Source organism: Ascidiella aspersa, chromosome 4 (genome assembly GCF_963924565.1).
Source record: "Ascidiella aspersa chromosome 4, kaAscAspe10.2, whole genome shotgun sequence".
Taxonomy (NCBI): Eukaryota; Metazoa; Chordata; class Ascidiacea; order Phlebobranchia; family Ascidiidae; genus Ascidiella; species Ascidiella aspersa.
The window spans coordinates 9,552,677-9,573,824 of record NC_139450.1 but is presented as its reverse complement, the minus strand read 5'-3'; the positions used below and the strand labels follow the sequence as shown (position 1 = coordinate 9,573,824).

Genomic DNA, 21,148 nt, shown 5'->3' with positions numbered 1-21,148 from the left:
ATATTTATTGTCGTAATATAACTTAAGATTGCAATCGGGTCACGATTATTTAGCGCAAGCGACAAAGAACCCCAATCGCTTGGCTCAGTTCATTTACAAAGCACAGACATGTCCAAAACAACCAAACAGATTATGCACTGGGGAAGATTACCGCTTCAGGTGCACTGTGATTGGCTGTCAGATCGTGACATTGTGATTGGCTGTCAGATCGTGACGCGTCAGCAATGTTTTGCAAGCCCCATGCTCCTGCCTTTGTTTGTTTACGATTACGTCAATGGCAAAGTCCTTCGTATTTACACACAGATTCCAATTTGCAGGCTTCGACAGCGTTCGACTTCTTTAAAGTTTAAATAGGTTAGCGTGGCATGCTGCTACGTACTCGACATTTGTTGCATGAATTATAAATGCACAATCGATGCAGATATTTTACTTTCTTGCTTCGTTATGCGAATTTGATGTTTCGAGAATTGTCGACACACTTTCCATGAATTGGATAAGTGGCTTAGTTCAATTGCTCTTTATACAGTGGAAGCTTGTGCTTGTACAATGGTGTCCAACCTTTTTTGTCCTGTGCACCCTTTTAGTCGATATTGAAATCTAATTCCCCTACAAAATTATTTTGCTAAAATATGGTTTACATTATTATTTTTAAAGTAATTCTTTAGAACAGAAATTAAACTGTCTTTTTTTCTTCTAAAAAAAATTTTCTTCGTACATCCACTTTCTACATTGCTGCCTTAAATCAATTAAACGAGACCTTTGTTTTTCTCAGCTCTTTTATGGCAAATACAGGAACAACACATAGCACAGAAGACCAGTAAGATATTAATATTGTGAAACAAATTCCCTCCTACAAATTACAAAATTCCCCCCTAGTTGGCTTTGGTGGTTATAAAAAATTTCATTATCCGCAAACCGAACTTTAATTTTTGTGGTTTAGTCAACCTCATTTTCCTATTCTAGCGCATTCCGTTTTTGAAACATTACCCTTTTTCACAATATGAGAGACAGTCGTGGAAAGGAGAGTTTTCAGACAATATTTCACCATATGTTAATTCTTTCAGTGTGGTGGTGACTATTTTAAAGTTGTGTGATGCCCAGAACTGAGCAGTTCAGCAAACCGGTTACGCTTTTCGAGTAAACAAAAGATGTCGGCGATACAGTCCATTTTAAACGCTTAAACTGTGAGAGGACATTCTTTGTCACTTCACGTCTTTAGTCATGAATGCTACTTTTAACGCCACCTACAACCTCTAAAAGTAACAGAGGCTCACATTTGAAAAGTTACTAGGCTACTAATTTTGTCGGCACGACAACCTCTTCTCAAGAGAACGTATACCTGTTTATTTGTAACGCAACAGTTTGTAAATAGCCAGCCACATGGCTTTGCAGCCTGTAACTGACAACAGCTAACGTACCGTTAAAACTTTATATGCTCTTTTATATTTTAGCAATGACAAATTGATTTTGTTTTATTTACCCTTATTTTTGTTGCATACGCGTCCGTCGTAAATTCATAATGCCTTTTCATATCTGAACTATTTTTTTTTCTAATTTTTGACATAGTCTAATATTTTATTATTGAAACACTACGCTTGGTGAAAAAGAAATTACCTGTAAATTTACGTCCTTTATATAATAGTACCCCACAATTGCGCGCAAACTTCTCACACTCTCTTCGCTTGAACACCCAAAAGATATTTAATTCATTTGAGCACAGTCCTGTTATAGTACTGAGGGCGGCTTTGAGCACTGGACCCCAAAGTTATCAATACTATCTTTTAGTATACGATGAACACTCGCTCGTCTCTGAGCCTGTGTAGCTCAGTTGGTAGAGCGATGATCCCGGTATGACTAGAGTTCGTGAGTTCGAACCTCGCTGCAGGCCAGTTGTTTTTCTAGCCTGCCTTGCTTGCATCATTGATCGAATAATTCGGTCTGCGATGGATTTAGGTGTGCTAATGATACGTAAGCCGTAATCGTTGGTCACAAAGCAGTTTCAAAAGGGCTAGATTACAGTTGTTAACACACATATGTGTGTGCATGTTTTATTGAATACCATATTTTAGGTCTCATACTTATAAACTTTTTAATTTTTTAATATAAACTTTTCGAACGTGCTGGCTCCGCTTTTCGTTGACTGCTGTTTATAAATGACTATCTACCTCTAGTGGCAAATGTTCTAAAATAAATTTCCGCTAGATGTCGACCCACGTTCTGATTGGCATGTTTGGCATGAAATTCAAGATTTTTGTGGAATTTGTGTCTCCTATATTCAATAATTTAATCATTCATTATTTGTATGATTTACATCAGTATTTCAAGGGGACCAAAATAGTGTATTGAAATCTAGAGTAAAAAATCACATTTTTAACAGTTTTCTTCTGTGGCCATTTTACCAATTGTATTACAAAAAGATCGTTGTTAAATATTAAATGTTTCCAAATGTGTATCTATAGCTGTATTACCATATTCCCCAATTTACACATACACGCTGAACAAGTTTAACTCAAATGCTCCACAATCTGCACCTAGGTTTATTCTTTTAACCCAGATATCAACTCGTGTATAAGAGTACAAATTCACGTTTTTAGTTATACGTCATGACGGGATCTTATGCCTAATAACGTCCTTGACCTTCAGCGCCCTCAGTTTCGCAACCAGTTGGCAACCATCTATCGGCGTGTTCTTTACAACGTACTTTGAGCAAGGAAATCTACCTGTAACTTTCCACTCCTGTCGTCCCACGGGGGGCAAATAAGGTCAAAAGGACGTCGGCCCCATTCCTAGCACGAGTTGGTTTGCCGTGTTATCTTTTTCCAAATGTTTACCTACGCGCTACATAGCTACATGTCACCGACCGTTCGGCCGGCCGCCGACTGGTTGGTAGGTTGCTTAGTTGTAAAAATGATATTGCGTTGCGGAAACTTACCTGTGTAAGCACCGGAAGAAAAGTTATCATACAGGGTGCACAAGGGCTGCGTGTTTCTCCAAACGGGCTTTACTCCGCACCGTCGTTCGACTGGCGAACGTTTTGGAAACTTATAACTTGAAAGATGTTTCCGTGAATTGAGCAGGTACAGCCAAATGGGTTTGCTACTTATTGCAGCGTATTACAACTACAACGTCGATTCGAACCTCGCTTGTCTTTAGCAAAAAGGTTGTTATTTCCCAGGGCCCATTTGAGATGTTTGAATGAGGAACAACATCCTATGACACAGACACCAACAAAGGAAAATCATAAACTTCACGTTAATGTTTTGCGTTTAACGTATGACGTTTTTTGCAAACCAAACGTAATAAAATACTTAATAGTCTTCATAATTAGTCACAACGCAGAATATTCATTGCAATTCGTAAAACGAATACATTTATATTTAAGATTCTTCCTTACACGACGAAACCCCGTAGCAGCCCAGGTGAAAATACTGATCTAATTAAACCAAACGATCATGCCCGATTATTTTCTAGCGAACATTGACCTGGGCTTTAATTGAATTGGGCAATAGCAATCACTAATTCCCAAAGTTAGGCCTTGCAATTCGTTTTTAAATCGTTCCAACCAATGCCTGTATGCTATATGTATATTGGATCTATTCATTTTGCACTACTAAATATGGCCTATAATAACTAAATAGGCGATAACTTAATTCGTAGGTCATTCTGCATACAGATTATCACATGGTATGAGTTTTTGTGTGTATCACATGCTGTTAGTGGTAATTGCTGCATTTTTAATTGCACAATTTCAAACGACCGTGGTCGTGGCAAGCAAGCAAAAAAGGTGATCCAATGTCACATCATGCTTGATGTGGGTGACTTTGACGCATTGCCGTTGGAATTATAGCGAGAAATCAGTCCGATGCTCGTAAATGGCTGTAAACCACGTGATAAACGCGTCGTAAAGTAAGCGGCACATCTGTTGCCTAAAGTTGAACGTCCTTTACTATTACCGGCAAGGTATCTGGCGATGAAAAAATATTTACACTTTGAACTTTGACGAAGTGTAAAGCCACGCCACAGCACGAGCCTCGTGTGATATTTTATCAAAATTTTGTTACCAGTCGTGTTTAAAATGGTGCTTTACGAGGAGTTTATCGCAGTCCGGTAAACTTCATAGTCACGTTTACCAGAACTTGTCAGAGCAATTCGAAATATCGCGTATAGACCAATAAAAACTTTATTCACCTATCAAATATTAATGTTTGCCGTGTGCGCTTTTTCGGAGCTCATGCACCGTATAGGAATAATGGGGAAAATTAAGAGGCAGTAAAACTGCTGGAAAAGCTATAAATGTCAAGTTTTCCACAGTCGTTCACCTCAGTACTTGTCTTCAGTTGACTACAGTTCATATTTTAGTCTTTCTTCTTGAACAGGTGAGTAGCGCATATTTTTTCAGTTGTAAAATATGGCAACAGTAATACAAATTGGGATAAGTTGGTATGGCAGTCTGTATGATAGAATGATATGACAGTTATTAATATGTGATTCCCGTTTTACAGAGCAACGCAAAATGGTTGACCAATTCGTCGGCAAATACACTGTTGTAGAGAGGAAAAACTTCGACGACTTTATGGTTGCCGTTGGTAGGTCATTTTGACAACACGCTAAACGAGGGATGTTCAACCTACGGTGCCCGGACCACATTGCGACCCGCTAGTCATTTTCACTCTAAGTAGTATTTTGAACTTTGAGTAATTAAAATGTACCAGTGACCTTTTAGGGGCTAAGTAACAGTATAATACGGGTTAAAAAATATATATAGGCCTATAACTATAAAGGCCCGTTTACACTACAGCTGCTCTGAGCTGAGCAAAGCGTAATTTGGTTTTGCGGCGCATTAAATTATTTCAAGTGACAATGCGGTCCACTATCATAAAAGATTGGACATCCCTGTTTTAAACTATACTGTTAAAACTTTTCAAAAATCGGCAACATGATTGTGCAATAAAACTGTTCCAATAAAATGTTAGTGTAAAAGGGTCTAGGAAAGCTTTTCTAAGAACAAAAATAACGCTGTTATCGCTTACAGGTGTACCTGCAGAGTTTATTGAGAAGGCTCGTGAATCCACTGTGGTAACAGAAATTGCAGTCAAAGGGAAGGAAGTGACTGTGACAAGGACCAGACCCATAAAGACCACCACCAATACTTTCACGCTCGACGAGGAGACCGAGATTGACACCATTAAGGGCGACAAAGTCAAGGTATTTTCGTTAAACCTTATGGAGTCGTTTGCGGTGTCGTAAACAAGTCATTTTGAAAAAACTCAAGTAACCAGTCAGTTAATTTGCAAAATACCTATATTCAAGTCAAGTCTTATTTCATAATTAACAAGTCAAGTCCCAATCCAAGTCATCATTTTCCCAAGTCGAGTCCTAGACAAGTCCTAATTAGAGCAAATCAAAAGTCCTTGTCATGAACAATAAAACGTTAAAATATTTAAATGGTAAACGTATCAGATCATATAAGCAATAACTAAAAAAAAAATCGCAACATATAGCAGGCAAATTGTTTTTTTGCGCAAAATTTAAGATGAATAACTCAAGTTAGGACGAGGCAATTGCACAAAAGACTTAATTTGAAAACCGCGACTTAAGTGCATTTAAGTCATTCACTCAAGTCACACTGGCCGTTTGTAAAATTCCAATTTATTGATCGGTTGTTGTTTATGACTTTTGGCAAAAGCCAAATTTTTAATTGTTTTAAATTGTTTTTTTACTTAAAGCAAGTTTTATTACTTGTTTTAAGTTCGAATATGACTATGGGACGGTTTATCGAGTTTTCTCTCTTGCTTGATTCAGGTCATGGTAACGTACAAGGATGGCAAGTTATTGGCCAAGGGAGCGAAATACGAGGTGGTAACGGAAATGGACGGAGATCGACTCAAAGAAACCATCACCATGGACCAAAATACGATGACCCGATGGTCCAAACGTTCATAACAAGCTCATTTTTTTTTGACAAATTTTGCGCAATGTATATTGCTGTCAACAATTGTGTTTCTAAAGCAGTGTAAAACGAATTATTTCTCTTTTCGAAATGTAATTTCACAAAAAAAATTCTGGTGGTTTAAGAATTTTGGTTGTTTGGGCCAACCGTCAGGTTTTGTAAAGTTGCGTGTCGAAATATTCATTTTTGTTTTGGGATTTATTTGACTTGCGATGAAAATAAACAAGCAATCGAGGCGCTTGGTTTGGAGTTTTATGCAATATTCATAGGGTTTGCATATCTTCCCGGTATATTGTGTATAGCACGACAGCGTGGCCATATATAGGTTATATGTTCATATGGCTTCAAGTTACTTAGAATATCGTTATGGTTTATTTTAACTGATGCAATTTTAACGCTCTTTGGGTTCATTACATCTTCAAAACAAAAGACCGGCAAACCTCAACCTAGGGTTAAACGTATTTTTCACGAAATCATTTTACAGCAGAAAGAGCCCTGATAAATTAGGACACAATTCTATGACGTCATGACACATTTTTGTGAGGGTGTGACGTTGTTAGTAACAATTTGACAAAGCTTTCTAATCTTGATGCCGATGCGTGGTGTGAAGGGTTATTTTACTCTATATATTTAATATGTGGGATATTTATCAGCTTCAATCCTTTAATTTTTTTGTTTTCATCAACTTACAGCAAAAAAGGCTACGATTAAACGAAGTCTAAAATCAATTTGAAAAAGGCCTGTAGATGTAAGCAAACGAGCGACTAAATTATTGAAAATACAATCCTAACAATAATTTAAGAAGCCTTAAGTTATTGTCCAATCTCCTTACCAAGCATGGAAGGACATTTGATCAAAGCGGAAAAAAATACATATATGAATATTAGGTTTGTTAAACTTTTGTTTAAAAGAGTACCACGGTACAGCGGCGCCATGGTCTGCAAAGACGACAAAAAAAACGTTTTAAACAGGCCAAAATAGAGCTTACCCGACATGACTGTATAAGCATCTGGTAAGAGTAGCGTATATATACACAAATTACAACCAAACTAACAAAAAGTCACCCTTGTGTTTACTTTCTGTGCCTTACTCACTTTATAGTAAAATTTTGCTAAATAGTCAACAATTATTTTCCATAATGAACATTTTATTTACAAATGTGTTGTCAAAAATAGCGCAGCAAACGACGAAAAAAAAAAGTTATAAAAAAATAGGCTAAAGGTAAACTCACATTTAAGTCACTTTTTTGATCTATATAATTGTACGTTTTAGTATTTTTATAAGGGCAAATGGAAATACAATAAAAAATGTATTTGTCCATAACTAGTGGCGAGCAAATGCCATAAACTCGTTAGGTTTATAGGCCTATGAATATGTAAAACATAATATCCGCCTGTTGCCAAGTACAAACATATCCTTTTATAAAAGAATATAATAAATTTTGGGTGCATGTTTTTTCTCGCTAAAACGAAGGACATGCCCTCTAAACGACGACCTATGGTCAAACTGGAAAATCACGCCATCTCGAAGAGCAGCTTTGACAGAATTCGCAAAATTGTTACGGGAGATCTTCGTTACGTCAACCTCCAAATTTACTGGAATCAAGAGAGCAATTCGTGTCATACGATAACGCGTCATGTTAATTTTCTCTCGCTATGTTCGACAAGAAAACCACACGGGGTGCTCCTGTAATCGGGGTTGCTTTACATTTAAAGCCACTCAAGGTTTTCTTTTTTTGAACAAGCTTTCTTTGCAAAGGCAATCCAGAGATCCCAGTATGGCAACGTAATTTCAGAAACGTATATAAACTGAAATGTGAAGGCCCTTAATTCACTTTTCCTGCAGTTAGCAACGTTGAATCTCTACGCCTTTCCTCATTCCCCGTGAAAGCAGGTAGGAATGCAAATGTGTTGAAAAGCGATCAAGGGATGTATGTTTGAAACCAGTGTAACGTAAGGCCTAATGTTTTCTACTCTAAATTACTATTGTAACGTCAAACTCACGCCTGTAAAATGTATTTTACGGTATTTTGTTTCTAAATTAGCGCTTTAGTCATCAACTCATATCTCGCTTGCGTCTCCATTATACCACGGCTGTTCAAGGGCCGCAGACTTTTCTATACCTGGCGACCAATTCCTTTGAGATTGACTTGTGTCTCGTGTATAACTATCGAGTTGGTGGGCAGTATGTATGGAAAATGACTTGGTTTTAATATAAATTAATTATCGATTGGAATTAAGTTTCATATGTTTTGTTACAAGTTTTAAACAGACCAAGTTAGGTAAAAAATAACTCGAACTCGCGGCGTTTTATGTTCACGTTTTAAATAGATATAATTTACTAGTTAAACTAGCAAATATATTAGGGTTAGGTGAGACATAGAACATAAGTCGCAACAACTATCAGGTAAAAGAATTGTTCCCGAAACGACGGTTAGGTATGTAAAATAATGTTCTGAACAAATGTTTTTTACCGGGCCATGCCCCTTTTTCACCGAGCTATCCTGGTACCTCTTTTATTGTGCTTAAACTTTCAGTTGCATATTTGTGCACGACATAAAACAATAACCCCACCTCAGGTTCAGGTTACTAGTTTTGCACGTACCGTAATTACGGTACTTTTGTGACATAAAACGAGAAAAATTTTATGTGTTTCTGTAAGAAAGTTTTTCATCGTTTCGTTCAGAATTTTTTTCTACTTTCACCTCTGATAACTATTTGTCGTTTGTATAAACAGCACCAATATTAACGACCGCTTTATTTTGTATTGTAGAACGAAGCAAGATGGTTGAAGCATTTGTCGGCAAATTCACCGTTGAGAAACGCGACAATTTCGACAAGTTCATGACGGCAGTTGGTGAGTAACACATGCACTTGGTCTGTAACTTTGCATTAAAAATTGACTATAAATCGCAAATTCAGTTTAATAGTTAAGGTTAAAATCGAGATTTCTGTTTTAAAAGATCAAATTTTTAGTTTTTTATATATTTTTTTCCATTTTTTTCTATTGAATTCATCAACGGATAGTGTTTTCATAGGCGTTCCGGAGGAGTACATCCAGAAGGCTCGTGAAGCGACCGTTGTCACCGAAATTTCGGTCAATAGCGGTGTGGTAACGGTGACCCGGGTCCGACCCATGAAAACAACCACCAACTCTTTCAAACTTGGCGAGGAGGCGGAACTCGACACCATCAAAGGCGATAAGATCAAGGTAGGCAGCAGCAGCAGCAGCAGCAGCCATCTACATGTGTTTTTCTTGGCTTATTCGCAGTGTTGCAATGACTCATGTCCATGACTGGACTTGGTCCCTTTTTAAATGACTTGACTTGAAAAGTATTTTGGGCAAAATGACTTGACTTGACTTAAGTCTTTTGGGCAAATGACTTTACTTTACTTAAGTCTTGTAGACAAATGACTCGACTTAGACTTAAATTATTTTACAAATGACTTGACTGGGAATAAAGTCATTTTAAAATGATGTTTTCAAACACTGCTTATTCGAGGAACAAATATTAACTGTAGCGGAAAGTAGAACTCCAAGCGAACTATTTATGGATTAAGCAAATTATATGTTCTCAAAATCAGTTCATTACTTTTCATTGCTACAAGTTTCACATATGATCATTATTAGCACGCGCAAATTCTAAATATGGTGGGTAAAATATTTTGATATATACTGCTTAACTTTATACCACCTTGGTCCTGCCACTACGTCATATACAAGTTTTGTTTGTCGAATTGCCCGGTTTAAAAATTTACAGAAAATGTTTTTAGCGACCGATGAAAAATCACCTGCCCAATCTACGAAAGAAAAATGACCTGCCTAACTTAGTCCTTCATCTGTTTTGCTTTTACCATGCGTCTCAAACAAAAACTAAAGTTTCCGCAACACACATTGCGAGTATCAATATCAACGCCCTACATATTTAACTAAGGTTCTATTTAGTCGATCAACAGATAGCGAAACACTTTCCACAAAAACACCTTATAGGCCCCACAGGCCACAACCTCGTCGATCAACCGCCTTGAGAATATTCAACAATGACATGGGTTTTGTCTTTAGGTTGTTGTCAACATGGAAGGAGGCAAGATGGTTGCCAAAGGCGAAAAGTACGAGGTGGTCACAGAAATGGACAACGGATTGCTCAAGGAAACCATCACATTGAAGGGAGCGACCATGACTCGCTGGTCCAAGCGCACATAAACAGTTTACTTGGTTGCAATAAATTGTACTTCGTTTTGACGCTGCAATTAAACAATGAAATGAAGCATGACATACCGGTTCGATTTCGCATTTAATCTACAGCGACACTGCTATAATGTTTTAATTTTGGAAAACGGTCGTGTTTACAGTACCAAGTTCAAATTTATATTTTTATATTCGAAATTGCAACGTGAATAAACAGATAATTGACACAACACTTGTTGACCAGTGAAAGTTTAAAGTTAGGCATACTTTTCTGGTAAACATTTTTATTTTCTCGTGAAAACCCAAAGTATAACTCTACAAACGCTACGCAGCTTAAAAAATACATGTCAGGGCAGGTGGCTGCGAAATTTACATAAAAAAATAAACGATCGGAGAAACGCGAATGCAATAGGATCATAAGATATCCGTTGTAGTTTGTGGTCTAACTTTAAAATAAAGTTGGTTTCATTCGACATGCTACTATAAGACTTACGGCGACACGCCCTACTGTGGTATCGTTCAATTTGGACGCGATGAAATGCGCAAGAAACGCCGTGTAAACGTCGCTTGAAAGTCTGCAGCCCTTAGAGTTCGTCTTTCGTCTTTTCGCTGTCGCCCTCGGGACGAATGTAGATCCGAGCCACCCTCTCCAGGAGTGCGTCGGACAGTCGCTGGATGTCGCGAGCGCTCAGGTAGTTCTTCTTCTTCAAGTCGAGCTGACGAAAGGCGGCGTGCGGCGTCTGGTTCTTGTCGCGAGAGAGCTGGTTGCGGGCCTTTTCGAAGTACTTGAAGAACCTATACGCGAGGAATAAAAGTTATCGCGTTCTTTGGTATAGCACAGTGGTTTTCAGCCGGGGTGACGCGGCGCCCTATTGTGCCATTTATAATGCGCAAGGTCAGGGGTACCGATAGGTATTTTGAGAATTTCAAGTATTTGATTTTTGCTTAATTGGTAAGCTACGATTAGAGACCATTATATCGAATGTCATTTTTCTACATGTTTTAAGTTGATTGTGTTGTTCCAGTTCCATTTATAGTGACGTTTCAGTAAAATACTCCACTAAATTTCCAGGCGGGGTGCCGTAAGCAAGTTTGCGGAGTCGGTTAAAAACAACCCGAGTCCGACTCCCGAGTCCCGAGTCCCGAGTCCAGCTCCGACTCTACATCCTGTATTTTACCCATTTACGCAACTAAATTAAGGTGGATTTTTCTGCAATCCACTCATATTGGTGTCATAATTGATCCACCCGCATTACATGATTTAAAAATATTTTACCATTTGCTATTACACTTTTACAACTTACATTTTGCCGCCTTAACAGTTAAAAAAATTGATACTGCGCATGCGCACGTCGGACTCGGGACTCGGGTAGTTTTACGCGGTCTTACTCGAGTCCCGAGTCCGACTCCGGCAAAAACAAACCGCCCCGTCGAGTCCCGAGTCCCGAGTCCGACTCCGCAGCCCTGGCCGTAAGTAAGCCTTAAATGTATGAGAATCACTGGTATAGCAGGTTGAATATAGCGAAAATAGGACAAGCGTATATTGCGCAATGAAATAGGAAATAGCTAAATAAATGTTTCGATGCAAGCTAAATCCTCATAGTGGCTTTCAGAAGCCGATCAGGTGGGGTTAATGACCCGGCACCAAACATCAATATAACAAACGTCTTACCGGAAAACATATCCATCAAAAATAAAAAACCTAATCAGGTAAAAAAACATATTTGCCAATTCGCAAAGTTTTTGTCGTAATGGTATCTAATTTGTGGATTTGGTTCGGTAATCACGACTTTTGGCGTCATATATACCTTTCCCTTGTAAGTTTGGGATCGTTTCGCAGTAATGAGATAAGATGACGGCGTAGTACTTCAGGGTTGTAGTAGTCGTCAGTGTTGATCAGTCGTTCGCCCTTGAAAAAACACACTCAGGTTCGGTTGATGCTATAATGTGATAAAGCGGTCGTAGTTTTCATGTTTGCAATTTACACACGGATTGCCATTAACATATTATGATGTATCCAACTAAAGCAGTAGTCTTTTCCAAATATGATATTGTTTTAGTTCGATAATGAATCTAAAAGAAAAAAAGGTCGAGTAACTGGACATTATCTTTATAAAAGCGTTTTAATACTTACTAAAATCATCAGTAAATGTAAAAAGAAATTACAAATAAAAAAAAACATTTAACTGATAATGAAGTACGAATCGAAACGGCTTAATCAAGATAAGTTTACTTGACCATTTTTGCCTTGAGAATTATTATAAACCTACATAACAAATTCGTGCATAGTACTTAGGCAATTCGTGCATAGTACTAGGGATATTGTTTTAGTTTGTTTAAAAATACATTAAATTTTTTCAAACGGTTAATGTTTTGTTCCCTATTTATATTAAACTTAAAATACAAAAGTTATTGTGCGGTTTTACTTTGGTTTTGTAAGATTTACTTACGTTGTAAAGTTTCCAAACGAAATCCAGGTCGCTAAGCGGAACGAGTGACTCCGTGTCCACACTAGCGCATCCAGTGTCGTTAAATTCCTTCGTCGGTGTCCACAAGATAGCGATAGAGAGACTGCGACCGTACGAGCGAACTTGATGGAGGTGACCTTGAAAAGAAATCGCCGAATTTGTATGCATGTCGTTTCGCCGATACGACTTGTCTATCTTTCATTTCACATCTTTAAATCATCTTTATTGCTAAAAACGGCCCAATTAAGATTCGTTCTCGTATTAATAACATACTGTTGCAAGTTGCAATTCTACCTTGTGGAATAAAAATACAGTCTCCCGGCCAGATCGTTGTCCATTTCCAGTTGGTCTTTCCAGCCTTGGAGTGCTCATACATGTTAATCATTTCTGTGTCGATTGTTGAGTAGCCGCTGCCTTCGTCCTTATCTTCCTATTAGGCAACAACAATTTTAAGTCGCAATTTTATCAGTTTTATAACTAGGGAGATTATTTTTTTACCTGAAAATTGAGAAGTGTTGACCTCAAAATTGAAATTTTGAAAAATTTTGGCCTTAAAATTAAAATTTTGAGAAATTTTGACCGAAAAATACATTTTTGTTGACCAAATGTTTATCTATTAGAAATACATTGATTTAAACAACATTAGTGTCTTGGCGTCGTCAACCACACGTTTTTGGTGTTTTACTGACTACCGGTCGAACACAAATCAGTTTTTTTTATCGGAAACTCATGAAAACGCTTAGTTGATATTTTGTCATTTCAAAATGCCAAGCAACTATAAAAATGCCAAAGAAAAACAAGACTCTGGTTATTTTAGAAAAATGTTTTGTAAACAGTTGAAATTCAGCGTAAAAATAATTGCAGAAACGAAACCAATGTTATGTTTTTAGGTTTGGCGCTTTTAAGGAGCTTTCAGAAAAACATTTTGTGATTTTTATCAGTAAAATTTAGTTTTTCAAAAGTTTTCCTTAACCAGGCGGTACCTATTGGTAGAAACTAATATCAGATGGTACGTGTCAAGAAAAAGTTTGACAAACACAGGTTTATATAAAGAATGGAAATAAATAAATTTGCAATGGGAAAATCTGTATTTAGGACCAGTGTTTTTTTAAGGTGTTTTGGACCGAAAACGGTCCCCCAAAATTTCTCCAGCGGTTTCCCAAATTTTGGACTTGCAACATTTTGGTATTTAAATGAAACACTTGCGGTCTCTTAAAACTACTTAGCGGTCACCCAAACCAAACCTTAAAAAGAACCCTGTTTAGGACCAAGAGCGTAATCAATTAGACAATGATTAGTGTGAAAGGTTTGAAACCTTCATTTCGAACCGGTCCTTGAACTTCGGGTCAACCATAATAAAGTCCTTTCTTCCCGAAATCAAACAATGCAGATTGTGGTCTGGGTCGTAATGAAGCGTTGAACTTGTGCCACCGCTGCTCATCCACATTTCAGCTTCCTGAAAATCAACAATTTTCCAATGTTAGTTATTTCTGGATGAGTAACATGACTTTAAAGGTAATTCGATGTGACATGTCCGGTTTTGCGTTGTTCAAATCTATAAAACTTAAATTAAACATTTTAGATGCGTAAGGAATTTAATGTAAGGCAAAATGAGCAAATATTACGTAAAAAGCGGTATTTTATGCTCATTTATAAATGTGTAATGCGTGTTTGTTAACGTTTGAAAAAATTAACAATGGTATTTTATGTTATGCGTTCCAATCTAGACAAAGTAAAACTCGTAGATGCACAGCCAATAAATAAACTGTTGCTACCAGGCATAGTAATAATAATAAAAAAAACAGCCCTTCTGGTAATTATATTACAATTAATAATACTCAAGCAATATTTAATGTAAGCGGAATTAGTCAAATTGCACAAAAGCAATATATATGTACACGAAACAACGGTTTAATATATGGCGGATTAAAAACAAATTGCGTGTCGTGCAATATACCGATAACCCACCGCATGCACTTTTAGAAACCAAATAAGAGGAAAACAGGCGAGTTACCTGCAATAATTCTTTAAAAGTTCCACACGTAAGACTTGAAACAGCAGGAATGTCAGCAAGCATCTCTTCGGGAATCGGTGTAACCAAGTACCAATCCTCCAAATTATAACTGCACTTGTAAAAAAATAAATGCATAGTAAGTGCACAAGAGGTTAGCGATGACCATAAATAAAAAAATGTCAACGGTTGACATGCTAAGAACGAGGGGGCACAATTTGTGGAATGCCTTCACCGAAAAATAAAAGTCATAGTTAGATCAAGTCAACTTCAAGTCACGTCCTTGTCGTAAAAATAAAACGTTAAACTATAGGAATTTTTAAACTCGTACGATTATGAGGAATAAATGAATTAAAATTAAGAAAAATACAACATATAGCAAGAAAATTGTTTTATGTACAAAAATTTGGATAAATAGCTTAATTTTGTTGAAACAAGGTTACAGAAAACACTTCTTTTCAACCCAAGTCATTTGCTGAAACTACTTAAGTCAAGTCAAGTAATTTGTCCGAAAGACTCAAGTCAAGTCATTTGTAAACAGTGACTGAAGTGCACTTAAGTCAAGTCATTAACTTAAGTCATTACAACACTGCGTAAACTACAGATTAAATAAAATATAATAACTTCTGACACTAACAAGTCTCAAACACGAGAAATTACCGCAGCAGAAAGCGTTTCAAGGTCATGATCTGGGGTTGGATGATCTTGCCTGGCTTTTTCGTGGTGACCTCGATGTCGATGTGACCGTACGTTGTCTTAAGGTGTTTGTCATCCCATTCAGTAAAGCAGGGCATTGTGCTGTTGAAACCATTTCTAAGAAAAAACTTTAAAATTAAGTAACAAGGCGGGTATTCCTCACCAGTAGGGCATTCGCCCACAGATCGTAAGCTCTGCGGTTCAAATCCGGATGCCCCCGTTTATATTTTAGGGGTAATTTTCACAAAAATAATTTGTAAATTAATGACTAAACTAGACCCAAACATGGGGTTATAGCTACGTGGTAGAGCATTCGACTGCAGATCGAGAGGTCGCCGGTTCAAATACGATCCCCATATCACTATTTTTTGTTGTTAATGAAACAATTGTGAAAATAAATGCTTAGAATAGATCAACGCATGGGAGTATAGCCCGTTGGTAGAGCATTCGACTGCAGATCGAGAGGTCGCCGGTTCAAATACGATCCCCATATCACTATTTTTTGTTGTTAATGAAACAAAAAGAATAGATTACTGTTTTTTTTTTAAAAACAATTTTGGTAATTAATGTTTAAACTATAAGCAGATCGAGAGGTCTTCGGTTCAAATCCTTATGCCCCCTCTGAAACAAAAAAATTGGGAAATGAGCGCTTAAACAAGAAACAGACATGGGGTATAGCTCAGTTGTAGAGCATTTGATCGCAGATCGAGAGCTCTCCGGTTCAAATTCGGATGCCCCTTTTTTTGTTAATTTAATTCATTAATATCTGAATTTTTTTGCCATTTATGCTTAAACTAGACTAAAACGCGGGACTATAGCTCAGTCGTAGAGGATTCTTCTGCAAATCGAGAGGTCTTCGGTTCAAATCCGGATGCCCCCTTTCAGGGTTTTTGTTGTTAATTTGTTAATTAAAAAAAAAAATGAAAATTATTGAATAAATTAGGCCCAGACATGCGGGTATAGCTCAATGGTAGAGCATTCAATTGCAGATCGAGACGTCTGCGGCTCAAATTCGGATATCCCCTATCATGTTTTTGTTGTTGCTAAATCGTTTATTTCTGAAAAACAAATTTGGAAATTAATGGTTAAACTAGTCACATAGGTCGGGGTATAGCTTAGTGGTAGAGCATTCGACTGCTGATCTAGAGGTCTTACGTTCAAGTCCCGATGCACCATCTTTATTTTTCTTAATTTTGATTCATTGATTTTTGTAAAACAATATTACAAATAAATGTTTAAACTAGAAACAGACAAGGAGGTATAGCTCAGTTGTAGAGCATTCGACTGCAGATCGAGACGTCTCCGGTTCAAATCCTGATCCCCCTATGAGGACTATTTGTTGTTAATTAAAAAAAAATATTTTGGAAATTATTGCTTAAACTTTTTTGGAAATTCATGCTTAAACTGCACCTACGTGATACACGTTAGCAGTGAAATATTGGGAAGCGAGCCAACATTACTTGATTGTATGCGCAATGTGTCAGCAATCATGTGTGACGTAAGTGTAGAGTGAGAGTGTAGGGGAACAGGCAACCGAGCTAAATCAAACATAAACAGTTTATAGTCTTTTCCTGAAAAACAGCGGGTTGAATCGGGTTTCAAGTCGTAAAAAATAGCGAAAAAATCCGGGTTTCGGTTTCAGGTAAACCCTAGTTTAACATACTTCTCAACATATCCCAAATCCGCAGCAATGAAAATAAATAACAAGCAGCCTAAAAGCCCGCTAATTACAAATCATGGATTATTTTTTCAGTTATCTAACTAAACATGTATTATTTTAATGTATGGGACATAAGGATAAAAGTAGAATAAACACCAAACGCCCCACCCCCCTGGTTTAAGAACCACTGGTCTACATCATAAGGTCTTTTTCTTAAGAAAAATGAATTGATCTAACTCGTAACAAATCTATTCAGTTAATGTTGACATTTTATTGGTACCTTTTTTATTCTTAAAGTTTACTAATTTTTATCAAGCACATTCTACCTGATGACCAGTGGCTTCTTCGATTTCACGTGAGTCTCCCAGAAGGTCTTTGCGTCTGGAACTTCGCTTATCTCTTGTACTTTGCCCTCTGGTGACTTTTGCCAACCTGGTGACAAAATTTCATTTTCGTAATCCTGTAATCGTGTTGACATACCCAAACTACGCTGGGTTGGGAACAAATTTAAGGGGGTGATAGTTAATCGTTGTTTTACTGATCGCCGCTTTGCATGTAATTGATTGAATATTTCGTTTTTGGACTGATTCAGTATTTTTATGACGATACAGCAGTTTGTTTTCAATCGTGTTTTTTGTTTCAAGTGAAATTCAAAATTTTTTGTAGGTATGTTTTGTTAGTCCATAGCGCTTAAGTAATTTTTTCGTTGCCACATTTTTTTCGTACAGCTGACGCGTTTTTTACTTTGCGCTTTGTTTACCATGAAAGTTTTTTATCAAATCTCCATCACAAATTAATAAGGCCTTTTAAAGCACAACGTTTCACCCATATGGACATAAAAGTGTCACAGATATTAATGGGTAAATACTTTACTTGTAACCTTGACGGTTGAGCAAAATCAAGTTATTTTTGCGTAATATTTAAATAAATCATATTTGCCAATATAATAAATTTCAGTTTTGTTCCATGAATAAAAACCATCGTCAATCAAGGGAAGCTTTGCGCTTGTCAAGCGCCCAAAAAGAAATACTTCAGATAACTTCAACCCAGTGTTTATCACTAACCTAGCGGCCTCAAATGGCCATCAGGAATGCCTATAGATGATCGTCGTATCTTAGGAGGAAAAACAAAATCGACTGACGTGTCCTTGGGAAACAAGATGTCCGCACGACACATCATCGCACACGTGACCACCGCAAGTAGTCGAAAAACAACCATTTTTCCTGTCGCTTTTTTACTTATTCAATGCGTGCGCTTATTGAACCTTGCCTAGTTGCACAAAAGAATAGAACGTGAGGTGACTTAATCATTGTTATTCCATTAACGGACGACTTTACGTCCTACAGATTAAAAAAGTTGATACACCCAAATCTCTGTTATAAATTAAATTTCTGTTCTATATTGGTATAATGTTCAAACATTATAACCTTTGCAATTAGCTACCAGGCATAGCATAAAAAATACCGGTACTTCTTTTCAGTATATGTTTTACTTTCCTGGACGTGATGTTAAACTTAACAGTTAATCATTGGCAACACCAAGTCAACTTCAGATAAATATTGTATGAGACGCACGGCGCGCAAATCATTACAATATTTCGAGTACATTTACAAGTCTAAAACATCTTCTAGCATTTTAACTTAGTCGCCTTAACCATTCTCCAAGTCTCACCGTCGACTGTTCGCAGTCGAGCACTGCAAACACGACAAAAGTATCGTTCACACAAATCGCCTATTGTCCGACCCGGCGTTTCTTTTTTTGTCAAGCAGAAGCTAAAGTCATCGCCGGGCGCGTTAATATCAATGGGCCACAGCAGCGTGCGGTCGGGTCGCCGAGTTGAAATCACAGTTGGAAAACGTCGATCCGAAAGAAAAATTGCCTCGCTATTTAAACAGCGCTTTGGCGCAGTCAAACAACGTCGGTCGGTGGGATCCGGGTTATCGCGTCACTGCCGCGTCAAAAGCCCTTTCGACCGATACGTGGCCTTTCCGCGCCACTCGGCGAACGAGAAGTGGCGCGGTTTGGGAAGGTTTTGAAGCCGTTTGTCGCTCCTGTGGGAATCACGTTTTTGCCTTTTGGCGTCCAAGCTGTTTTCGATTAGCCGGTGCTGAGCTTTCGTCGAAGCGTTTGTCGTAAATGTGGGTAACTCGAATTAATTTATGAAATAACCGTTATACGAATAAAAAATGTTAATATCGTATTTTTTTTATAATAACACAGTTGACCTAAAATTTAGCGAGATTCAATGCAATAAATTATACAATTTCATTTTATATATGAGACAACACCAAATAAACAAACTTCTGAAATTATCAAGGCTTTCCGTAAATCTTTTAAAAGTAATTACAACTAATTTATAAACAAAAAACGCGCCGAACAACAAAGCGGTGTGACACCATTAGCATTGATAGATAAATCGACCCACTTATGTTTGAAGGCAATCAAAATTATTTTCCAACTCCTGCACGATTCAAATTTCAAGTTTTTCAGAATTTGATTCAGTTAGGTTCCAATTCTGTATTTTCAAACGTTTGGGTGGTGTTAAGGTTTAACTGAACTGAATGTTTAAAAGTAGCTCGAACTTTACTAAAATCCTTCCGAGATGCCTGACAGCAATGTTTGAATGTGATGCCGTTTAATTATTTTACGAAACTGTGCTTGGTCAACAATATACCGGTAAATAGCTAAATTACAGGATTTGAGTTACTCTATAATTATTTTAAACGTTGATAGACCTACGTTTTTTTACAAGTTTAAGCTAGGGCACCAAACAGAGGACATTTTTTTGTCGGCAAATAAAACGAAAGTAAAATGGTTACGTTTGAGTTTAATGATGTTTTATGCTGATTTTCGGGATGTTTGGTTTTTCTGATTCTCGGATTAATTTTCGATGGTGTTGCTAGCCGACTCTAGCGCAAATATTGATCTATTTGTTGCGAGCGCGATGTTTATGTTGTTGGCGGCTACAAAGAGACTTATAAGCGACGATTTTAAATCCTACGTTTTAAAGGGGTTAATGACACACCTTTACGTTATTAATTGGCCTTTTTACATGTGAGGTTCGATTGCATTTTTTTTTGGTCCAATGTTATTTTTCTGGTCCAAGTGAGACAAGTTGGAAAAACATTTTTAAACCAGCAATTCAGCATGTTTCATGGCTACAGTATTAGTTTTTTGAAATAAGACGCCTAAAAGTCTTCTTTAAAGCATTAGGTAACTAACTCCAGCGCGAAAAAAAGGACATTTGGGCCTTTTTAAGCCTCCTCGGAAGACCATTCACTTTTCTCAACAAAAGAGGACAAATCCTCCTAAAAAAGGACATACGATAGGGCTATCTTAAGCTCTAACCTCTAACAACCTCTTAGAAACCTGCTGTGAATTTCCCGAACTTTGATAAGAATTCAAGTGGATTCCGAAAAACCTGGAAAACAAAATCGAACCTGAGCCAGAAAGTCAAACGGTAGTCAAACAGTAGAAACGCATGTAGATTTTTTTAGGGTTTTTCCCATGGATCGGTTTCCTGGCAAATTGATTTTATTGCTCAGTAGTTACGTCAAATTTGTTTGAAGGTTTTGAGGCACTTTTTTTGGTTAAGAATAGCTTTTGATCGTTCTTCGACTGTTGTACTATGAATTAAGAAATCCTAATGCACTATTTAAAACTATTTTAACGCTAAAGCTGAAATATATTTTAATTATTTATGAATATTCTACTTAACATCCTTGGATATTTGCTGTTTTTTTATTTTATTGTTTAAGCGTCTGCGATTTTAAACTTCCAAACTTGAAAACAAAGCCCAAAAGTAAATTGAAGTGTCGACTCAAGCGCCCACACAAATTAAACCAGCTTGTAAAATGGCTCGATACGAGCAAGTTCTTCTATTGCCAGTTTAGGCGCTGGTGTAGAATCTTACCACTTTTTAACAGTAACGAAACGAGTTGTCAAAGTTGAAATTGCAAGCCAGAAATGAATATGGCCAAATAAATGGGTAATACTAATTTACGGAATGATGAATAGTCGGAACGCTCACTAATTTAAGTGTTACCCCGTTAAAACAATTATTAAACCAACGCACAATATTTGAGTTAGGGTGGGGGTTAGCGTTTGGGTGAAGGTGGGTCAAGTGTTATTATATTTAATTATAATGAGCGTTCCGACCATTCATCATTCCGTAA

At 37.2% G+C, this 21,148-nt stretch overlaps 2 protein-coding genes and 1 pseudogene across 3 annotated transcripts; 2 read left to right on the top strand and 1 right to left on the bottom strand.

Annotated features, from left to right (window-relative positions):
* The first annotated feature begins 4,513 nt into the window (after window positions 1-4,513).
* Window positions 4,514-5,943, top strand: LOC146147066 (fatty acid-binding protein, liver pseudogene; annotated as a pseudogene). The gene is made up of 3 exons (XR_014494808.1): window positions 4,514-4,586; window positions 5,033-5,205; window positions 5,803-5,943. The product of XR_014494808.1 is annotated as a fatty acid-binding protein, liver pseudogene (transcript).
* Window positions 5,944-8,733: 2,790 nt separating this feature from the next.
* Window positions 8,734-10,153, top strand: LOC146147065 (fatty acid-binding protein 10-A, liver basic-like). The gene is made up of 3 exons (XM_083387911.1): window positions 8,734-8,806; window positions 8,988-9,160; window positions 10,013-10,153. Exons 1-3 carry the CDS (start codon window positions 8,734-8,736, stop codon window positions 10,151-10,153), a joined length of 387 nt encoding a protein of 128 aa, XP_083244037.1.
* A 142-nt stretch (window positions 10,154-10,295) lies between these two features.
* LOC146147064 (lysine-specific demethylase 8-like) lies at window positions 10,296-18,191 on the bottom strand. The gene is made up of 9 exons (XM_083387910.1): window positions 18,038-18,191; window positions 17,300-17,405; window positions 15,278-15,430; window positions 14,621-14,729; window positions 13,922-14,062; window positions 12,901-13,036; window positions 12,589-12,743; window positions 11,947-12,047; window positions 10,296-10,933 (listed from the first exon to the last, which is right to left on the bottom strand). The coding sequence occupies exons 1-9, from the start codon at window positions 18,189-18,191 to the stop codon at window positions 10,723-10,725; spliced, it is 1,266 nt and encodes a 421-aa protein (XP_083244036.1). The 3' UTR covers window positions 10,296-10,722.
* Between the last annotated feature and the right edge of the window lie 2,957 nt (window positions 18,192-21,148).

What these genes read in the sequence shown, in the direction of transcription:
- LOC146147065 (XM_083387911.1), top strand. Translation starts at nt 8,734, where the DNA reads ATGGTTGAAGCATTTGTCGGCAAATTCACCGTTGAGAAACGCGACAAT. An exon ending in CAAGTTCATGACGGCAGTTG is followed by an intron (nt 8,807 to 8,987) that starts GTGAGTAACACA and finishes GTGTTTTCATAG; the next exon opens with GCGTTCCGGAGGAGTACATC. An exon ending in TCAAAGGCGATAAGATCAAG is followed by an intron (nt 9,161 to 10,012) that starts GTAGGCAGCAGC and finishes TTTTGTCTTTAG; the next exon opens with GTTGTTGTCAACATGGAAGG.
- LOC146147064 (XM_083387910.1), bottom strand. Translation starts at nt 18,191, where the DNA reads ATGGTTGTTTTTCGACTACTTGCGGTGGTCACGTGTGCGATGATGTGT. An exon ending in TCGTTTGGAAACTTTACAAC is followed by an intron (nt 12,048 to 12,588) that starts GTAAGTAAATCT and finishes TGTTTTTTCAAG; the next exon opens with GGCGAACGACTGATCAACAC. An exon ending in CCCAAACTTACAAGGGAAAG is followed by an intron (nt 10,934 to 11,946) that starts GTATATATGACG and finishes CCTCGCGTATAG; the next exon opens with GTTCTTCAAGTACTTCGAAA.